The 18,594-nt window shown below is 36.0% G+C and overlaps 1 protein-coding gene across 2 annotated transcripts in view; it reads right to left on the bottom strand.

Moving 5' to 3' along the window:
- The window catches only part of slc23a2 (solute carrier family 23 member 2), a 54,483-nt gene that overhangs the window by 21,793 nt on the left and 14,096 nt on the right, over positions 1-18,594 (bottom strand). The window contains exons 2-6 of one of the 2 annotated variants that reach the window (XM_039681726.2): positions 14,313-14,375; positions 11,363-11,586; positions 6,039-6,134; positions 5,149-5,265; positions 4,427-4,584 (exon numbers count right to left, since the gene is read on the bottom strand). In XM_039681726.2, the coding sequence (XP_039537660.1) occupies positions 4,427-4,584; positions 5,149-5,265; positions 6,039-6,134; positions 11,363-11,586; positions 14,313-14,325 (608 nt within the window). In that variant the 5' untranslated portion in view covers positions 14,326-14,375. The remainder of the gene's footprint in view (positions 1-4,426; positions 4,585-5,148; positions 5,266-6,038; positions 6,135-11,362; positions 11,587-14,312; positions 14,376-18,594) is intronic. The other variant, XM_039681733.2, reaches the window with a different exon arrangement.

The following is an 18,594-nucleotide window of genomic DNA, read 5'->3' as shown; positions in this document are numbered from 1 at the left end:
TCATGATGTTTTCTTTGATCTTTGTCTAGGTCAGTGACCTAGTCACCACTTTAGTTGAGGGGCCACACACATGATAATAGATAATGTTTAGTTAATGATGACTACTGAATTGGACAGATCCCAAAATCACAGGTCATAGCACACAAATTATGAATCAAATACAGAAGTCATCATTAACTAAGCATTATCTATCAATGACTTCATCATGTGTGTTGCCCCTTAACTAAAGTAGTGACTAGGTCTACTGATGAACTATGTGATATAATGGTGGCATAACTGTGAACAAAGAAAACATCATGATCATGAGTAATAAATCATAATTCATGATGATGTGCTCATCTTAGTTCATGTTTAAATTAAGTTGTTGTTCATCTATGAAGTCATGAATGAAAAACGTTGAACTTGTGTTAGTTCCTGATGATTCATGAGATATTAATGCATAATTCATGCTATATTAATGCATGATTCATGCATTAATTTACACATGAATTCAAGATAATTCATGTACCCTTACCTTAGAGAGTTACCCATATTTTTTTCTTTAATATTTTTATTGTGTGGTAACCGTTTTATAAAAGCAATAAGGTACTCGAGGCAAGTGCTGTGTCGTGAATAAGTAACAGCTGAAGGGCGTTGTTAGGCACGACGCAAAGCGGCACAGCCTCTCGTACCTTATTGCTTACATAATTAATGCTACAACAGTTATTGGTCAATATTGGAGATTTGTTGTTTGCAAATTATCTATCATTATCTATATGACTGAATTTCAAATTAAAATGATACCATTTTAATATTGGGCATGAATTGGCCAAAACATGAAAATAATACATGCGTACATTTAGAAACAAATTTAATAGCCAACCATACGCCTAGGAAACATAAGAGAGGGAGAAAAAAAAAACAGAAATCCACCGAATTTCATCTTGGAACACTTTAAAATCTCTCATATTGTGTCCTTTCCTCATTCTCAAGCCACAATAAACAGCACTAGCCAGACTATGTCAGACTTTGTCCTTCAATCAATTTCAGTTCACTTCTGTACTCAGTCTGAGATAACTGAGCTATATGTCGCTTTCCTTCCGGCCTGAAGACAGCCGACCAATCAATGAACAGAGGGCGGGCATAGACACTGAGCGCAGATTTTAAGATGGTATTTTAGGTTAGGGAAATCGAAAACGACCGCGGATATGGAGACACGGGACGCAATACGCTCTGTTGTGGAGAATATTCCTGAAGCCCGAACAAGAAGAGTGTTTGTTAAACATTTTGAATGGAGGTCAACTTTAAGTTGGAGAGGTGTTTGCGTTATGTGATTGGCTTACGGGTAACCGATTTTGTACTTCAGAAAAGCCCCCCCACGAGAAAGAAAACACTTTTCAATTATGCCATTCCAGACTCGGTCTACGAAGCAAAGCGAAGTAGCAGAGTTTGGTATTACCAGGCTAAAACAGCACCAGTTTGCTGTTTGCTGCCTGAATTGTAGCACTATAAAGAGCCGAAGGCCTTCATTACGGAGTGATTAAAGACCCTGAAAGATCCACAGATGACCACAGCTAAAATTGAACAGAACAATTTTCTCCAGACCTCCTGCTACACCTCAGTTCGATTTTGTTCCAACAAAAGCAGCTCTCCAAAAAAATGTAACCAGACAAAATGAAAATTGTAATTGGAGAAGAGAATGCATTTAAGAGTGCACGCAGGAATGCTCTACGCACCCAGTTTGTGTTTTAGGCTGTGTGCTAAACTAAAGCCAGTGAGGAAAAAAATAAAACCTTTATGCAACAGGAACAACCTTCCTCTTCACAGAACCGAGTGAAATATTTCCAAATCTAGGTTACTGGGTCACTTCACTTTCAGCAGGAGACAGGGAAACGAAAGGGAAATAAAGACAGAGAGATCAAAATAACAGAATGTAAGGTGGAGGAACAACAGGGGGAAAAAAACGGACAAAGTACTAAGCATTGAACTAAACAACAATATAGTAAAAAGAGGAATAAAAGGAGACTATAAAGTTTTTCTTCTTTACATACATTATGGAAATGCGTATTGAACTGTCAACAGACTAAAACTGAGTAGGATTACATCACAATGAGATAACATGTCCAGACATGCACAGAAAAAAAAATTACAGCATTGAAGACTGTAAATTCTAAGTTCACCTTTGTCAGGTCATGACGTTTGTGCCATTGTTCTAACTTGCCTACCCAAACCACAAGCACAAGACATCCTGCATCGCAACGCGCTAATAATGTGCGTTCATTGTAAACAGGCAGTTTTATGATAACAATTCTGAAAACTGAGTTTCCACTGATGAACTTGAGACAACACTGGTATTGTGGACCTGGGGTATCGACTGAGATATTGAAATAACTTTTGATTGTGAGCTCACTTAACACTTTCGCAATCAGGAGCTGTGATGGCCAGGATTTATGCCACACATTAATCTATGCATTGATCAATAAATAAAAGGACATTACTATATTGGTTTGGTTTAAGATCTTTATTTGTCATAAACATAGCTAAAATTGTTAAAGTTCATCTTGTAATTAAGATGACTTTAAAATGTTTTAGTACCTGGTTTGTTGTGGGAATGGACCAGCATAGTCACAGAGATTCAAACAAGAAGTTGATCTGTGTTCATGGGAATTCTAAAGGAAGTGAGAATGTACCAACTTTGACGTAATGGAGGGGACATTGGAAAATGTGACTTTTGGTTAATGGAATTCTATGGCTCTAAATTTAGTTAATGTATTGTGTTCATTCCAGGTTTTGTATTGTTACTGTTGTGAGAATTTGTATGGTTTTGCTTCCCTTGTGCTGGCCACCTCCAATTAATTCAGTGTATGTCTTGTCTAGTAAGAGTCTTGGTACTCATTGTACCCTGGAAAAGTGGTGCTGATTTTGGTCCTCAGTAAGTTTGAGAGGCTCAAGCTCTATTATGTCCTTTTTGAATACAGGCCATTTCCTGTGATGTAACCAAAATTGATTTTTATTTTTTTCCTCTCTAATGAGGCTTGATCACTTTTTTTCTTGTGTAAGAAAGATTCATTAAAGACTGTCACAATTGAAGACTTTGCTCCCTGTTTTGTGGCGATGGACTTAGTTTTTGTGATTTTCTAAAGCTCATGGAAGTTCCATCACAGGAGCATTTACTGTATAAGGAGTGGGCGGCATTACTGACGGCACATTTTACAACAAAAGATATTAGTCAATGATAGTCAGGGTGTGTTGTCTTTCTTTCTTTTATCTTTCCTTACTTTTGTCATGTGATGAGTGAAATCTGACTAAATGGTTTATATTTCTATAAAAAGCTGAACGATAGAGTGGGTGGGGTAGGTTATGAAATCAGTGTATGGCCGAACACATGTAACACCAGAGTAACACTTTTAAGCATAAGACTGACACGACACCTTCACAATCATGACATGACGCATGTCATGAAAATGAAGGTTTTATGCATGTTTGACAACGGTCATTAAGTGTCATTCGCTTAATTGTGACATTTTGAATGCAAATATGACATTGTTTGAGATGTCTTTGTTATGACAAATTATTATCGAAATTTAATTTGTCATTAAAAAGTTATATTGTCTTCATGACAGCCAATGTCAAAACCAACTACATGAAATTTTAAAGTAATGTTAACCCATAAAGCTAAGGGGTTTCTTAAGTTTGATAATTAATCTGCTATGTCATGTTTATGACATATTTATGACAGTTTGTGTTGTCTTGGTAAAGTTTTGTCATAAAGACATCTCAAACAATATGTCATATTTGCATTAAAAATGTCATAATTAAGCGAATGGCACTTAATGACTGTTGTCATAAACATACATAAACCTCCTTCATATTCATGACGTGTCCTGTCATGATTATGAATGTGTCATGTCAGTCTTATGCACACCCCTTCAAGTAAAGTGTTACCAACACCAGCAACACCCGACTACCGTAGCTAGCCTATTCTACAGTGGATGTTATCATCTTCTCTACCATATCTCTACCAAACAAAAATAGAGTGAAGCAGATGCAATACTTGCCGATCTAAAGTGTGTTTGTAAACTAAGCCTGAATCTAACCTCCTGAAAATAATCAATAAAACCACCCACATAAGAAACAACATACTGTTTGTACTACAAACATGAACACAATTTACTGAAAACATATACACACACACACACACACACACACACACACACACACACACACACATACATACATATATATATATTTATTACAGACATATATACATACTATATTTAATATATTTATATAAAGTTACATGTTAACTGTCGTACTTGTTAGTTGAGTTGGGTAAACTCCACTGACAGTGGAGCAGTGCATGGGATTCCCCACACAGGCCAAATTTGAACCTTTGTTCCCCATTGCTCAATGTGTCTGGAACATTTTCTAACAAAATCACACTTACCGGCAGCCAAAGGTAGTCTGCAGCAGGGTGGTGATGCCCACGCAAAAGAAAATGGTGCCAATCAGCTGACTGGTTGCCCATTGATCATGACCCACACACATGGCTTCAGCCAGCAGGAAGGGAACAGCGATAGTTCCACTGAAGCAGGTTAAGTAGTGCTGAGGAGAAATTATGTGGAAAGAAAAGAATATCTAGCTTTTTATCGCTGTAATGAAGAACATCAAATCTTACACAAGCCTAGGGTAACTGCAGTAAATTTAGGTTCACTGCTATAAAGTCAAGGGTCACTGCTTTAAAGTGTATGTTTCACTGATGAAAGTCGGGTCACTTCTTAAAAAGTCAAGGGTCATTACAGCAATGACCCACAACTTCACAGTGAAGTCTAGGGTCACTGCTGTGAAGTTGTGGGTCCCTCTAAAAGTCAAGGGTCACTGCTGTAAAGTCAAGGGTCACCACTTCAAAGTATAAGTTTCACTGCTGAAATTTAAGGTTCACATCTTCAAAGTGGAGGGTCACTGCTAAAAGTCTAGTTTCACTGCTGTAAAGTTGAGGGTCACTGCTTTAAAGTTACACGTCACTGCTGTAAAGTCAAATTTCACTGTTGTAAATTGGAGGGCCACTTCTTTAAAGTCTAAACTTTACAGTCACTGCTATAGTTAAGTCATAGCTGGTAAATAATCATCTTCTGGGGCTTATCACTGTGGCTGTGTATGCGTTTGTACCTGTAAACCCAGGAACACACACAGGTACCAAGGTGGTGTGTCCTCTATGGTGTATATCATGTCCATTCTCTTGGCATCTGTGCTGTCTGCACTGTCCACAGTGTCTGACATGGAGCACTGGTGGGGAGAGGAAACACAAGACACATGGGAGTTAGACTATGGGACGTCCCTATGGTAACCCATCCCTATTACAGAGAAGCTGAGTAAGAGCTGTACACTATAAATGGCATCACAGCATGCACACACACAACCACACACCAAAACTGCAGGCAATTCAAACGGCACCAGAGGGAGATCAGTGACATTATATGAAATTATCCTGAAACTGCTTAATAAACTCGGTTCTAATCTTCCAAATTGAAAGACATTACTATAAGAGCTATTCTGTTACATGTTAAAATAAGCTGTAATGGAAAAATATGTACCATTACTGAAAACTAGTTTTAACAATTTAACCAATTAAACCACAAAGCAAAGATACAACGTTTTTCAAAGCAGTAAGATTAGCCTTCAGCTGTCCCTTGCTACATTTATCTTTGTTTTAAAGACAAAATCGGTTTTGTGAAAATGAAAAACTAGATTACCAGTCAAATAATTCTCATTTTTGACAGATATTACTGGCAACACAGAAACAGAAAAAAAGTCAGAAACCCAATGCGTTGCATCAGCATTGCTGTACTGAAGGCAAACACTGAGGAAATTCCACTGCAATGTTGTGACCTCCCAAATCCCTGATCCCTCTCTGTGGGGGAAAAGTGCCGAGTCATAATGACTGAGCCATTACCAAACAGGGCTTAATACAGAGTGGATAAGCAAGACTGGTACGAGTAGCCCCTTGATTTAAAGGTGAAGAGTGTCATTTCTACACCAATAGCATCACCAAAACTCACCTTGTCTTCATTCTGGCTGTCTTTTGCGTAAATGGCCATAAGTTGCGTGTCCTCTGCGTCTTGATCTCCAGGGGTTTGCACGGCACCGTTAACCACCTGTTAAATACAGAGATATTCGCAAAGATCACATATTTACCAACCAACAAAACAAGGAAAATGTTTGACGCTACTAGCAAACTTTTCTATCGTTATCACAAAAGATAAAAATGTAATGTGGACGTATCTGTAAGAAATCAGACAATAATTATGCAATTATGTAGTTTAGCTTGACACACAAAGGGTTACGATTCCAGAAGCTTTGGTTGTCTTTGCCAAATTCAAATAACAAGGTTTCAGTGTCAAGCATATTTGTTTTACCTTACGCCCTCATGACATTACACCCCAACACTGACGAGACTTATCTGCCCACTGAAGTCCACAAGGGCAATTTCACACACACATTTCAAAGAAAGAGGGTTATGCAGATAAGTGATCGCACTCATGTAGGGGGAGAGTTCGAGAAAACAATGATGGTCTAGCTGTACACGGTTTTTGGTGGTTCTTCATGACATCATACTATACAGAAGACTCATGACTCCACAAACAACCTTTTGTCTTTCAAACAATAATTACATACAGCAATATCTTAAAAAAGGCTAGAGTATTAGAAAAGAACACTCATTTTAATAATTAATCAACAATTGAGAACAATATATAACAAAAGAACAAAACAAACCCAAAAGAAAATAATGATATAATCCACATAACTGTTATAAGATAGTGTTTGCTATGTAATTGTCTTTAAGTGGTGGGGGCATGACTAAGGGAAACTTGAGTCTTGACATGAATGTCTTCATAATGTGCGAACAGATAAAGTTACAGAGCACAGATCATAGTGAACCGACTGATAAAGGGACACTTCCGTGGAAGGGTGAGATAAAAACAACTCTCTAATAGATAACCTCTTATAGAAGCGCTCACACAAGACAGTAAACATTGGCTTCTTGACATGTTTATTAAATGGTTCATGCAAAAATGACACTTCTGTCATTAATAACTTCCCCTGATTACTTGTACTTTCGTTGAAGATGAAAACCTTCGTTCATCTTCAGAATACAAATAAAGGAAAAAAAAGAAAAATGCAATGCCATTACAAATTTTCATGCTGCGGTTAATTGATTGAGCTTTTATTACGGTATACGGTATTATCACGATATTTGAATTCCTCAAGAGAAACAGATGGATTGTGGGCATCTAAAAAACAACAACTTGCGTCACAATGTGTAATTGTGATTTTTAAAACATGTCGTAACTAGTAACTTCGTATTGTAACTTTCAAAGTAGCGAAAATGACCTGTCTAGTGTAATATCTAATAGGATTTTCTCACGAAGTCAATGATGGGATAAAAACATCACCTAGTCAACACCTTTATGTACAGTATACAACACCTTTTTCACTGCAACTTCAGCAATGTTGTCAACTAGCGCTGGATAGCCTACCTGAGGTAATTTTGTAACACTATGCTACACTGCATAATATCTCATTGTGAATTTTTCTCACCCTTTCCATATATCCCTCTTTTTTAACATATACTTGAAAAGGGGCTTTGACCTGTCTTTTTTTTTTGTACCTCGACGATTAACTTCTCTGCAATGTCATCTGCCATTTTAAATGCGCGAGACCTTTAAATTAGAATGGATTCTGATTGGTTGTCAGTGTTTTATCGTTGGACAGCTGAAAAAAAAAGTTCTGAAAGTAATCCCAACGATATCGTTCCTCATATATTTATCGTTATAGCTGTGGTGTGAACTCTGTTATTCTTTAATATGGAGAACGATTTTTAGAATTACATCTTTATAGTTATCTTTATTATCGTGCTTGGTGTGAACGGCCTATTGGATATATTATTGGAAATTTTGAAGTGCACGCGATAACAATATCGTGCATTCTCATTACCGCGATTTATCGCATTTCTGAATACGGCACATGTCTGGTTGAATTAAGTCGTAATTTATTTTTTATCGCACAAAAAGTATTATCGCCGCTTCATAACATTAAGATTGAACCATTGTAGTCACATGGACTCTGTTAATGAAGTCTTTACTACCTTTCTTGACCTTGAAAGTGGTAATTGTTACTATAGGGGGTCAGAAAGTTCTCGGATTTCATCAAAAATATCTTAATTTGTGTTCTGAAGAAGGTCTTGCGGAACATGAGGGTGAGTAATTAATGACAGAAATTTAATTTTGGGGTGAAGTTGAACTAAGACTTCAATAGTGATGCCGGTCACATGTTACTCTAATCTGACCACCGGTAACGAGTAATATTACGTATTACTATTCCCAAACCAGTAATCAGATTCAAGTTACTTAAAGTCACTACGCGTTATTTTTGTCATTTTCCTAAGTAAAAGTTGGGGATATAACGATATGCGATATGAAACCGAAATTGTGACACTCAGATCCAGGAACCCATGTCGCGTGTGAAGGCAGGATCGCGACACACCCCAAGGAGTTATCCTTGCCGTCCAGGTACAATGCTACATCTTTAAATTCAGTCATCGGTCTACACAGAAATACACATGCCAGTATGTGACAACAAATATTAAACTTTTAGGTTGCAAAATATGTTTTAGTAATTTTGTGATTTACACAGCGCAAACCAACGGTTATACTACCCACCGGATACAGAAGGGTTGGCCCTCCACAGAATATAAAATATCATTTTATTTTCATGTTCACATTTCTGAGGAAAAAACAATGTTACGGACGTGAAAGTTGTCCGTTACGGACATGACCGCTCTGAAAGCGGCACTAAAAGACTGCTTTAAAACTTTCACAGAGACCTCAAACAGAAAGCACAAAGCCTTTCTTCTAAGTGAATTTCGTTTTGTATTAATTGTAAAGCGCCACCCTTACATGTTACATGAACGCATCACCACCGTCATTATTTGCGATTGTGTCAGCTAAAAAGATAGCAATAGTAAGGTTTGTTGTACACTCTGTGCTGGTGGCGACAAAGTGCTATCTAGTTACAAAAAAAAAAAAAAAAAACTGCCAAATTTGAAGAAACATTTGGAGTCAGGTGAAGAAAGACTGTCTGTATTTTATATTTTAGAAAAACAAGTATTTATGTTAAGTGCAGTCAATAAAGACCGTCATTGTTTTTTTTTCTTTTTTTTTTTATAAAAACATGCATTTATGTTAAGTGAAGTCAAGAAAGACTTAAATGAACCTGAAAAAAATACAAGTTTTTAATAAAAAAGAAAGTTTAATTTAAAATGTCAGGAGATACATTGTTGACGTTACTGTTAAAAATGCACTCCCAATAAAGTGAGTGTTGGCAGAATCGGTTGTCATTTTTATGTTGAGGACGGGTGTGTTGTCGGCAGCTGCTGAATGTAACTAACAAATAACTTGTAATCTAACTTAGTTACTTTTAAAATCAAGTAATCTGTAAAGTAACTAGTTACTTTTTAAAGGAGTAATCAGATTACTTTTTCAAAGTAACTGTGGCAACACTGCCCTTTATTGTTTAAACATGCATGTTTAACAGCAAAAACACTATCAAAAAGCAGCAGCTGGTTATTTCAAGTTGTTCAGTTTTTTCTACTTATGAATGAAGCTTTCATGCAGTGATAAGATAACATACATATGTTGAGGGTCCAAATTGTTACAAAAACCAACAGTATATTTAAAATCGATAACACTTTCAAATAGGGTTTTATTAATTAACTACATTAACATGAACTAAGAATGAACTGCACTTATACAGCATTTAAATTAATATTTAGTTAATTTCAGCATTTAACAATATTATTAAAATCAAAAGTTGTATTTTAACATTCGTTTATGCACTGTGAACTAACACGAACAAACAATGAACAGCTTTTTTTAAATTCAAGTTAACAAAGATTAACAAATACAGTAACAAATGTACTGCAAATGGTTAGTTCATGTTAGTTAAAACATTACATTTACCAAATGAGACCTTATTGTAAAGTGTTACTATTAGATTAGTAATATTTTACAATATGGCTCTATATGTTAACATTTGGTATTACAATAATAAATAATTTTTTACCATTAATTAATCTTGGTTAATGCTAATTTACAGATTATTCTTCACTGTTAATTCATGTTTGCTCTTAATAAACCTTATTCAGATCAACGCAAGTATGAAAGTGAGGCTGTGAGGGACAGACTTACGTTGTTTTCAATTGAATCTGCGGTAAAAAAAACTGTATGAAGCTCATAGATCACTTATAATTTCCACAGCTCATATTGTCTGGGTTTTTTGTCTACTGAAATTTCTCTGAAAGATATTTTTGCAGCGTTTCGCCTGCAGAACAATCCAAAAACACACTGAATGTAGAGAACCCACTGAAGAGATGTTTGTATTTCCCTCAGTCTCGCTTTCATTCCCTTAAAATCAAATATAGCGATACATTGATTAATGTTAAACAACAACTTGAAATATAGTTTTTAAAAGGGTATTAGTACTATACACTATCGTTCAAAAGTTGCAAAGATCTTTAATTTTTTTATAGAAGCTTCATATACTCACAAAGGGTGCATTTATTTGATTAAAATACAGTAAAAAAGTAATTTGGTATTACAATTTAAAATAAAACTTTTTAAAAAAATTTTTCATATATTTTAAAATGTAATTTATTCCTGTGATGTCAAAGCTGAATTTTCAGCATCATTACTCCAGTCTTCAGTGTCACATGACCCATCAGAAATCATTCTAACATGCTGATTTGGTGTTCAAGAAACATTTATTATTATTGTTAATGTTGAAACCAGTTGTTCTGCTTTTTTTAAGGATTCTTTGATGAATAGATCAACAGCATTTATTTAAAACAAATCTAAAAAAAATAAAAGTACTGACCCCAAGCATTTGAATGGTTAGTGTATTTATAACACCACTACGTTTATGACTTGTGTGCGCATCTTCAAAAGAAATGTAATGCATGCCATAATGGTAAATCTGTTGTTTGTCATTCCTGGAAGTTTATTGACACAGCGGTGTAATTGAAGATATGACAGACTTCGATTCAGTGTCTCAACACGAAAACATGACTTGTAGGGAGAAAAAAATAAAAAATAAAACTGCTCGGGACCTAAATGTTCTTAATGCTGTTTTATATGATAATGGACTTTGCTTTATATGATAATGGAAAGTAGGAATTTGCATAACACACTGACCTGCTTAAAAAAGTACACGTGAGCATGCACACATGCGGTTAACACACACCCTGTCCTGTCGCTGTAATGATAGGCTTAAAGATATTGTATTTTAGCCCTATGATTAGCCATTCCTCACACACACACACACTCACAGGGATGGGATAGAAGTGTGCACTGTGTTTGTTCTCCTCTTCATATTTGCCAGGCTCTGCGGTGGACTCCATGGATTTGGAGGTAGTGTTTCTACCAACACCCATTCCTATTCCTTCCTCTGGCTCTGTTCCTCTCCTCCGCTCCCTCTCACGCTCGGGTAGAAACACTGCTTCTCTGCCTGTCAGCACACACTCATGCTCCACGGATTGGCCAGCCAGATCATCTGAGGTGAAACAGAGCAACGCTATTAATGAATGAAATAACCTAAATCTAATGACTTCATGCAATCATTCAACAAAATAAAACAATCCAAACAGTCATAAACCTAAATCTAATTCACTGAAAATCATCCCTTTAAATTATATCTCGTGTTTGTCAAATAAAAATGGAACACTTCGCAAAGTCAAAGGCAGAATGAACTGGACAAATAACTTCAGCAATGAAATACATACAGAACATCTCAAGTGAATAATTGTTTATTTACTCGAATCATATACCCACACTTACATTACTATGATTTTGGACTAACAATAATGTGTGATCTACAGTAACAAACACAAGGAAAGAGAATGTTGAGAGAATGATAAAAAAGAAGAAAAGACTTAAGAAGATTAAAAAAGAAGGACTTTTGAAAAGAAGATTGGGAAGTGGCATGGCAAAGATAGGATGGAAAACAGAAGCGAATGAAAGAAAGCGTGAGACTGGAGAAGGCCAGAACGCTTTATCAAGCGGATGTTGTTGATTTTGTTAACAGTCAAGTTCTATTTACTTTTCTTGTGGCCTTGGGCCAGCACCCTTCCCTATTAATGACCGTGATTAGACATGACAGTTCACCACCAACGGCTGCACCCTTCCCCCTACAGCCCATGATCCCTCAGCAGCCTTGAACTCCGGGACGATCACATCTGCTTGGTATCTAGAAGGGGTTCACAAAACCCCCCTCAGCGCTAAACACACAGTACCAGATTCTTACACGTATCCAAACTAGGAATCGTCATGACAAACGACAAGATATTTTGTCTTCTTGAGTAGCCACAACCACTAGGACATCTCACTGGTCTAAAATTCAGCTTCACATAACTGAACAATAAACATGAAATATTAAAATAAAATAATATAAATATCAAACTTATTAAATTATGTGTTGTGTATTTAATTGTATTAATAATATATTATATGTATTAGATATAAAATTTAATATATATTATTATTAATAATAATAACACATATTTTGTCAATCACTTGTTTTTTGTGTGGATTGGCTTCAGCTCCTCTTACTATATATTAAACAAGAAATATAAAGGTTACACATGAAAAATAGAAATATATATTTATATATATTTTTTTTTTCTGGAAAAATTTAAAATTCCTATTTTCCCACAATTCTGAATAAACACGTGAAAAAATGTTTATATGTTAAAAAATGTTAACTGCTGCAGACCAATTAATAATGTTTAATTAATTTGAATTAATAAAAAAAAATGAAGAAAAAACGGTTTGAATGAATGATCCAATGACTCATAAATACTTATTTTTCAATTATTGGATGAATCAGTGTTTTTGAACGATTCTCTTAAATTCTTTGACTTCGTCATACTCATATTATTGTCAGAATATGAGTCTGAAACTCCTCCAAAGGGCTTTGATTATTAGGCGTGTCTTAACCGAACCAGGACAAAAAACAAACAAAAAAAAAACTCTGCACTCAATTGGATAGTCGGTAAACCTACAACCAATCAGAGCAGCACAGTAAGTCAACTACTTTGCATACAATTGTCAACTACAGAACTTACTTATTTTAGAAGTAAAATAACGAGTGTTGCTTCTTTTACTTGGTCCTCCATGAGTGCGACCAAAGGAGAAACCACAACGACCACAGGCTTTTCATTACGTCCCATCTTCTTAACGACCGCCAGAGCCAGCTGATAAGTTACACTTTTCCCGAATCATGTAGGAAGGACGCCAAAAATATCTTTCCGATCGACAAATGCCCTGATTGCAGTTCTCTGTTTGTCTATTGAAATGAATGCGCTGTTGATTTATTTCACAACAGTCATGACAGCGGAATCTATACATCTCAATTCTCCAGCTGCAGTCATCTTCGACAAGCGCTCTTTAATAACGTGATGATTACGCCCCTGCAGATCATCTGTCCATCATCGTATAAAGCCCGCCCTGGCAATTTGATTGAGTTCGGGCTGGCATCCAGGCTACTTAAATTCAATTCAAAGACACATAATTTTTTTTTTAAAAAAATCACTTGTCGCCACCTACTGGTGCCAATTTTGATCTCTACCGTAGACAACCGTGTTTATGTCGACCTATAAACTTTTATCCCAGTACTTGTGATAACCTCCAACACAGAAATAATGATATGTGGTCTGTGAGCCTATCTGAGAAGCGGTTTCATGACAACTGCTCTCTGTGGGTCTGAGGCAGGGAGAACGTAGATTTGAATGTTCGTTGTGATACTTAGTCATAGATATAACGAATAGTTGTACAAATAATCGAGTGGGTGTTTGAATCAAGATCACAATCTTTGTGTGTGTGGATAATATCCTCATTCATTTGATCTACATACAGTCAGACATGTTTCAAAGGCTTGGCTAAATTAATTCTGGGCTGTCAGGATGCCTTCATTAAAACCAAAATTACATTAAATGTGATTATGGTAATGTAAAACAAAACAATGAGAAGGATAATGTCCAATTAAATGATACCCTCAGAACAATCTTTCATTAACAATATGCTCAAATGTGACTTTTAGATATTGCAAGTGTAGCTGTCTTCTTAAAACAAATCTTTTTTAAAGTTTACCCAGCGAACTGATACTAAGACTGACTAATAAAGTTGATATTAGATGTCTTAGTCTATTGAATTTTATTTGGAAAGCAGGTGTCCGAGTCATGCAAATCCAAGTGCAACTGAGGACAGTAAAGAAATAAGTACCTAGTTCACACATCACTCCCACCAATCTGGTCGGCCGGACGCATCTGTGTAGGAGGGGTTAAACTGGGAGAAGGGGATAAGGTAGGGATATGGAAAAGGAATGAGGGTTGACAAAAAAAGAAAGATAGAGGAGACAGGTGTTAATCAGCAGCCAAAATGCAAGCCATTTTCTACCATTCCATTTCAAATCTAAGCGGTTTAATAAACATTGATATTCTGAATGTGAATGAATGCAAAGCAAATCTTTGCAACAAAATCTTTGGCATGCAGTTGATTGCCACAGACAATAATTTGGACTCTTCCCTTAGTTTGTACAAACAAAACAAACAGTGTTTGCCGTAATGCTCATTTCCTTTCCTTTCCTTTAACTTTCAAACCAAGCAGATTTTGGTCGGTCAATGCCGTGACCCTTGTGAACATACTGCAAAATTTGCTTGGGGATGGTGGTTTTCACCTTCACGAGACATTCACAGTTTCCTACTGAAATGACACAAAAATTTGTTGACTAAAAGTAAATGTGACCACTCTTTAAGTTCTTTAAGCACCCTTTGTTCTGTTCCTCCTTGTGTGATTTTACTCTTTGCTGACTGGACTGCTGGGTAAAAAGTGTGCTCTCTGCAAAACAGCATACAGTAGTAAAGTGGAAGCTAGTGAGCACCCTACTGATACAGAAAATATGACCAATTAAATGATAAACCTAAATAGAATCTTTTATGAATGTTGGTGGCACAAAGTGATCTGGAAGGCAAACGTTTTAGATTGATTCATTTGATTAAATTAATAGATCTGGACAAAAAAAAAATGAGTGTTACATTAGCAATAAACGTACTACTAATATGTTATAATAGCAATAAACAGACTAATACTATTCCAGTACTATAGTAACTATTTTGACAGATTTAAGGCTCATTCACATCAAACTATTGGTAGCTAAAACAATAACTATATAAGAGTACACACTAACTCACAATAATTGTTATTTTATAAGCTTTCAGCAGTTATGTTGTCTGTCGCTTTAAATGTTCAAGCTCTTTAAAGCAGTTTGGATTTTAATTGGCGGTCAATGTTTTGATTGTTCATCAGCTAAAAAAAAATCGTGATTTAAGTGACACTGTTCCTCTGTCCCATCATTGTAGTGGTGGTGTAGACTCTGTTATTCTTTTACATTAAGAACGGTTTTTAAAATGGAAATGGACTAAAACTAACTTTTTGCCACACCTGCCAATGGCTGGTGACTTTGAAAATTTACCGGCCATAAATATTTTCTTTACCAGCCATGAAATCGATTATTCCTTACTAAAAGTTGCAAAAGTTATTCGGTCAAGAGCAATGAATGATTGTTCTTTGTCTTTTGTTGTTTGATAAGAATGAAAAACACAGACAGCTGCAGAAATATTACTGCTGTGACTTAATATTGCACTGCTGTGCAATACTGGATCCATTATACGGTTAAACATTCATTTAAGCCATAACGGACTACGTTTACAAGGATACTTGCCAAGACATAATCCTGTTTAAATATGTCTGTTCAAGAGGCGAAAAAGTTCAATTGGATTTTTGGCGCATGCTTCAGATGTTTGCGCAGAAAAAAAGCAAGTAACGAATTAAGTTATAGTTGTAGTAATAGTGATGTAATACTGCCCCGTCAACGGTCCAAATGCAACCGCCCAACTGGCAATTAACAGTTTCATATACCCGAAAACACTGATTTTTACTCACATTTGGCACAGTTGGCGAGGGTTCATTTTAGGCCCTGTTGCTACCGTTATAGTTATTGTTCTAGGTGTGAATGGGCATTACATCCTGATTTCAAACAGAACCAGATCCATTTTATTATATGGCTGGCAGATAAATCACAAATCTAACAATCAAAAACAAGGTCGAACAACACAAATCCACACAAATCTAGAGAGAGCCTGAGGTGGACACATTTGGAGCCATACAAATATTTGGCTAACTGTGGTGATTTATTTCTAGTATATCAATGTTGGACTTCAAAATAGCAACCTTAGACCTGTAGAAAACCATCTCACTTGGAAACTATTATTACTGGAGCAATACTAATTCAATAAACTCATAACAGCTTTAAGACACCAGAGAAAGAGAATAAATGAAGAACTTGGTGTTTCAAAGTCAGCACTAGTTTCTACAGACTTTCATTGTTGAATGAAAATATTAAAGTCCAGACATCTAATGTTTTGTAATAATCCCACAACAATGTCTGTTTGACTGGTCTGTCACACTGGTGACTAACGTTTGAAACACATTTAATTTTGGTCAGCCATGATCTTATTACCTCATAATTACAGCTTACTGATCCACGTTTAACAGACCTAGACAAACCAGCCTCTTCAGGAGCACATTTATAGACAAAACACACGCTGAGCTCATTTCTGCTAGCCTTAATGACGAAACGTATATTAGTCATTCGGTTATGGCGGACATTGAAAGACATTGTCAGAATATGACAGTTCATCACATACAGCATAATGTGTCACTTTGTCTCATGGCAATTAAGATGCGTGTCAAAGCCAGTCCCAAAGCTAAACAAATTTATCCTAAAAAGGCATCAAGTTCTTCCACTGTCTGCAGATACCAATTTGTTTGCTGTTTGTTTATTTTTTTGTTTTAATTTTTAATGCCATGTTAGCATAAGGGCTATTTGCAAGGCAAACAACAGGACAATATCACTTATTGATTAAATTAATAAATAAAAATTTGGTAACACTTTACAATAAGGTTCATTAGTTAACGTTAGTAAATGCATTAACTAACATGAACTAACGATGAGCAATGCATTAGTTACAGTGTTTATTAATCTTTGTTAATGTTAGTTAATATAAATACAGCTGTTCATTGTGCGTTCATGTTAGTTCACAGTGCATTAACTAATGTTAACTAATACAACCTTTGATTTTAATAATGTATTAGTAAACGTTGGAATTAATATTAACTAAGATTAATAAATGCTGAATAAGTATTGTTCGTTCTTTATACATGTTAACTAATGTAGTTAACTAATGTTAACTAATGAACCTTATTGTAAAGTGTTACCAAAAATTTTAATTATTGTATAACATTTCAAACTGACATCTAGCATACATTCGGATGAAACATTCTGAAATATTCCATGTAAACATGTTTCTGAAAAACAGGTTTACAAGGAAACAAAAAGTTTTCTAGCAGCATAGGCTAAAGGAGGAACTTCCATGAATAAAAACCCATGTGTCAGTCCTGAGTGATTCGGTCGGCACCTAGAGAAGCCGACTTGGCCACGTCTTGATTTTAAGTTAAGGAAGACATACAACTTATTTTTGTACTTTTTATTTTCATGCAATTTCTTCTGTAACTTGTTAGTGATGTAGAAGTTAAATGTCTGAAATCCAAAGTTGGTATTTGACAGTCAGATATTTCTGGGTCAAAAGCATCCCTGGCAGCCGTGCCCGCCCTCTCATTACCAGTCAGGCCAATCCGATTTGGAAAGATAATATTATAAAGTTTTCCCTCTTTGAAAGATCTAATTTAGTTAAAATCGACAAATATGGGGTGGTCAGTCTTTACTGATTCATGTGCTTGAAGACAACACCTTGAGTCAGAGGCAATTAAATAGTACCATTTTGACCATTCTCAATATTTCATAGAACCGGGAGTAATGCTTGAGCCTCAGCTGTGAAGATACTAGCATTGGTCTGGAATTCAAATGCCATACTAGCTTTGATGTAAGAGAGGACTCGTAACTTAAACGTCTTCACCTAGCATATTATAAAGACCTTTGAGAGACAAGTCCTCTCTAACATCAAGGCTAGTATGTCAACTCACATGAAACCTCTACAGTTTGCATATCAGCCAAACAGGGCTGTAAATGATGCCCTCATTTACATGTTAGAGGACCCATGTACATCTGGACACTCCTGATGCATCTATGAGGTCCACATTCTTTGACTTCAAGCACATTCAATATGATCCAGCCACAAATGCTGTGCAAGAAGATAAGGAGAGTACAGTTGGATTCATCATTGACCTGGTGGTGCATGAACTATCTATCCTGCAGGTCACACACAGTGTGTGCGTCTTAATAGTGTCTCCAATACTAGTAATATGGGGGTGCCACAAAGAACAGTTCTGGCTGCATTTCTGTTTAGCATCTACACAGCGGACTTCAAGGAAAATACTGACATAGCATTTGCCAGAAAAAGCCATTTAAATCAACAACAGCATCTTCCTCCAGAGATTTTCCGATGATACGGTAGTTGTCGGCCTAATTAAGGAAAATTTGGCCAGG

The sequence above is a fragment of the Pimephales promelas genome, chromosome 14 (assembly GCF_988280905.1).
Source record: "Pimephales promelas chromosome 14, fPimPro1.hap1.1, whole genome shotgun sequence".
Classification (NCBI taxonomy): Eukaryota; Metazoa; Chordata; class Actinopteri; order Cypriniformes; family Leuciscidae; genus Pimephales; species Pimephales promelas.
Note: the sequence above shows the minus strand (reverse complement) of the source record. Positions and strands in the feature narration are given on the sequence as shown.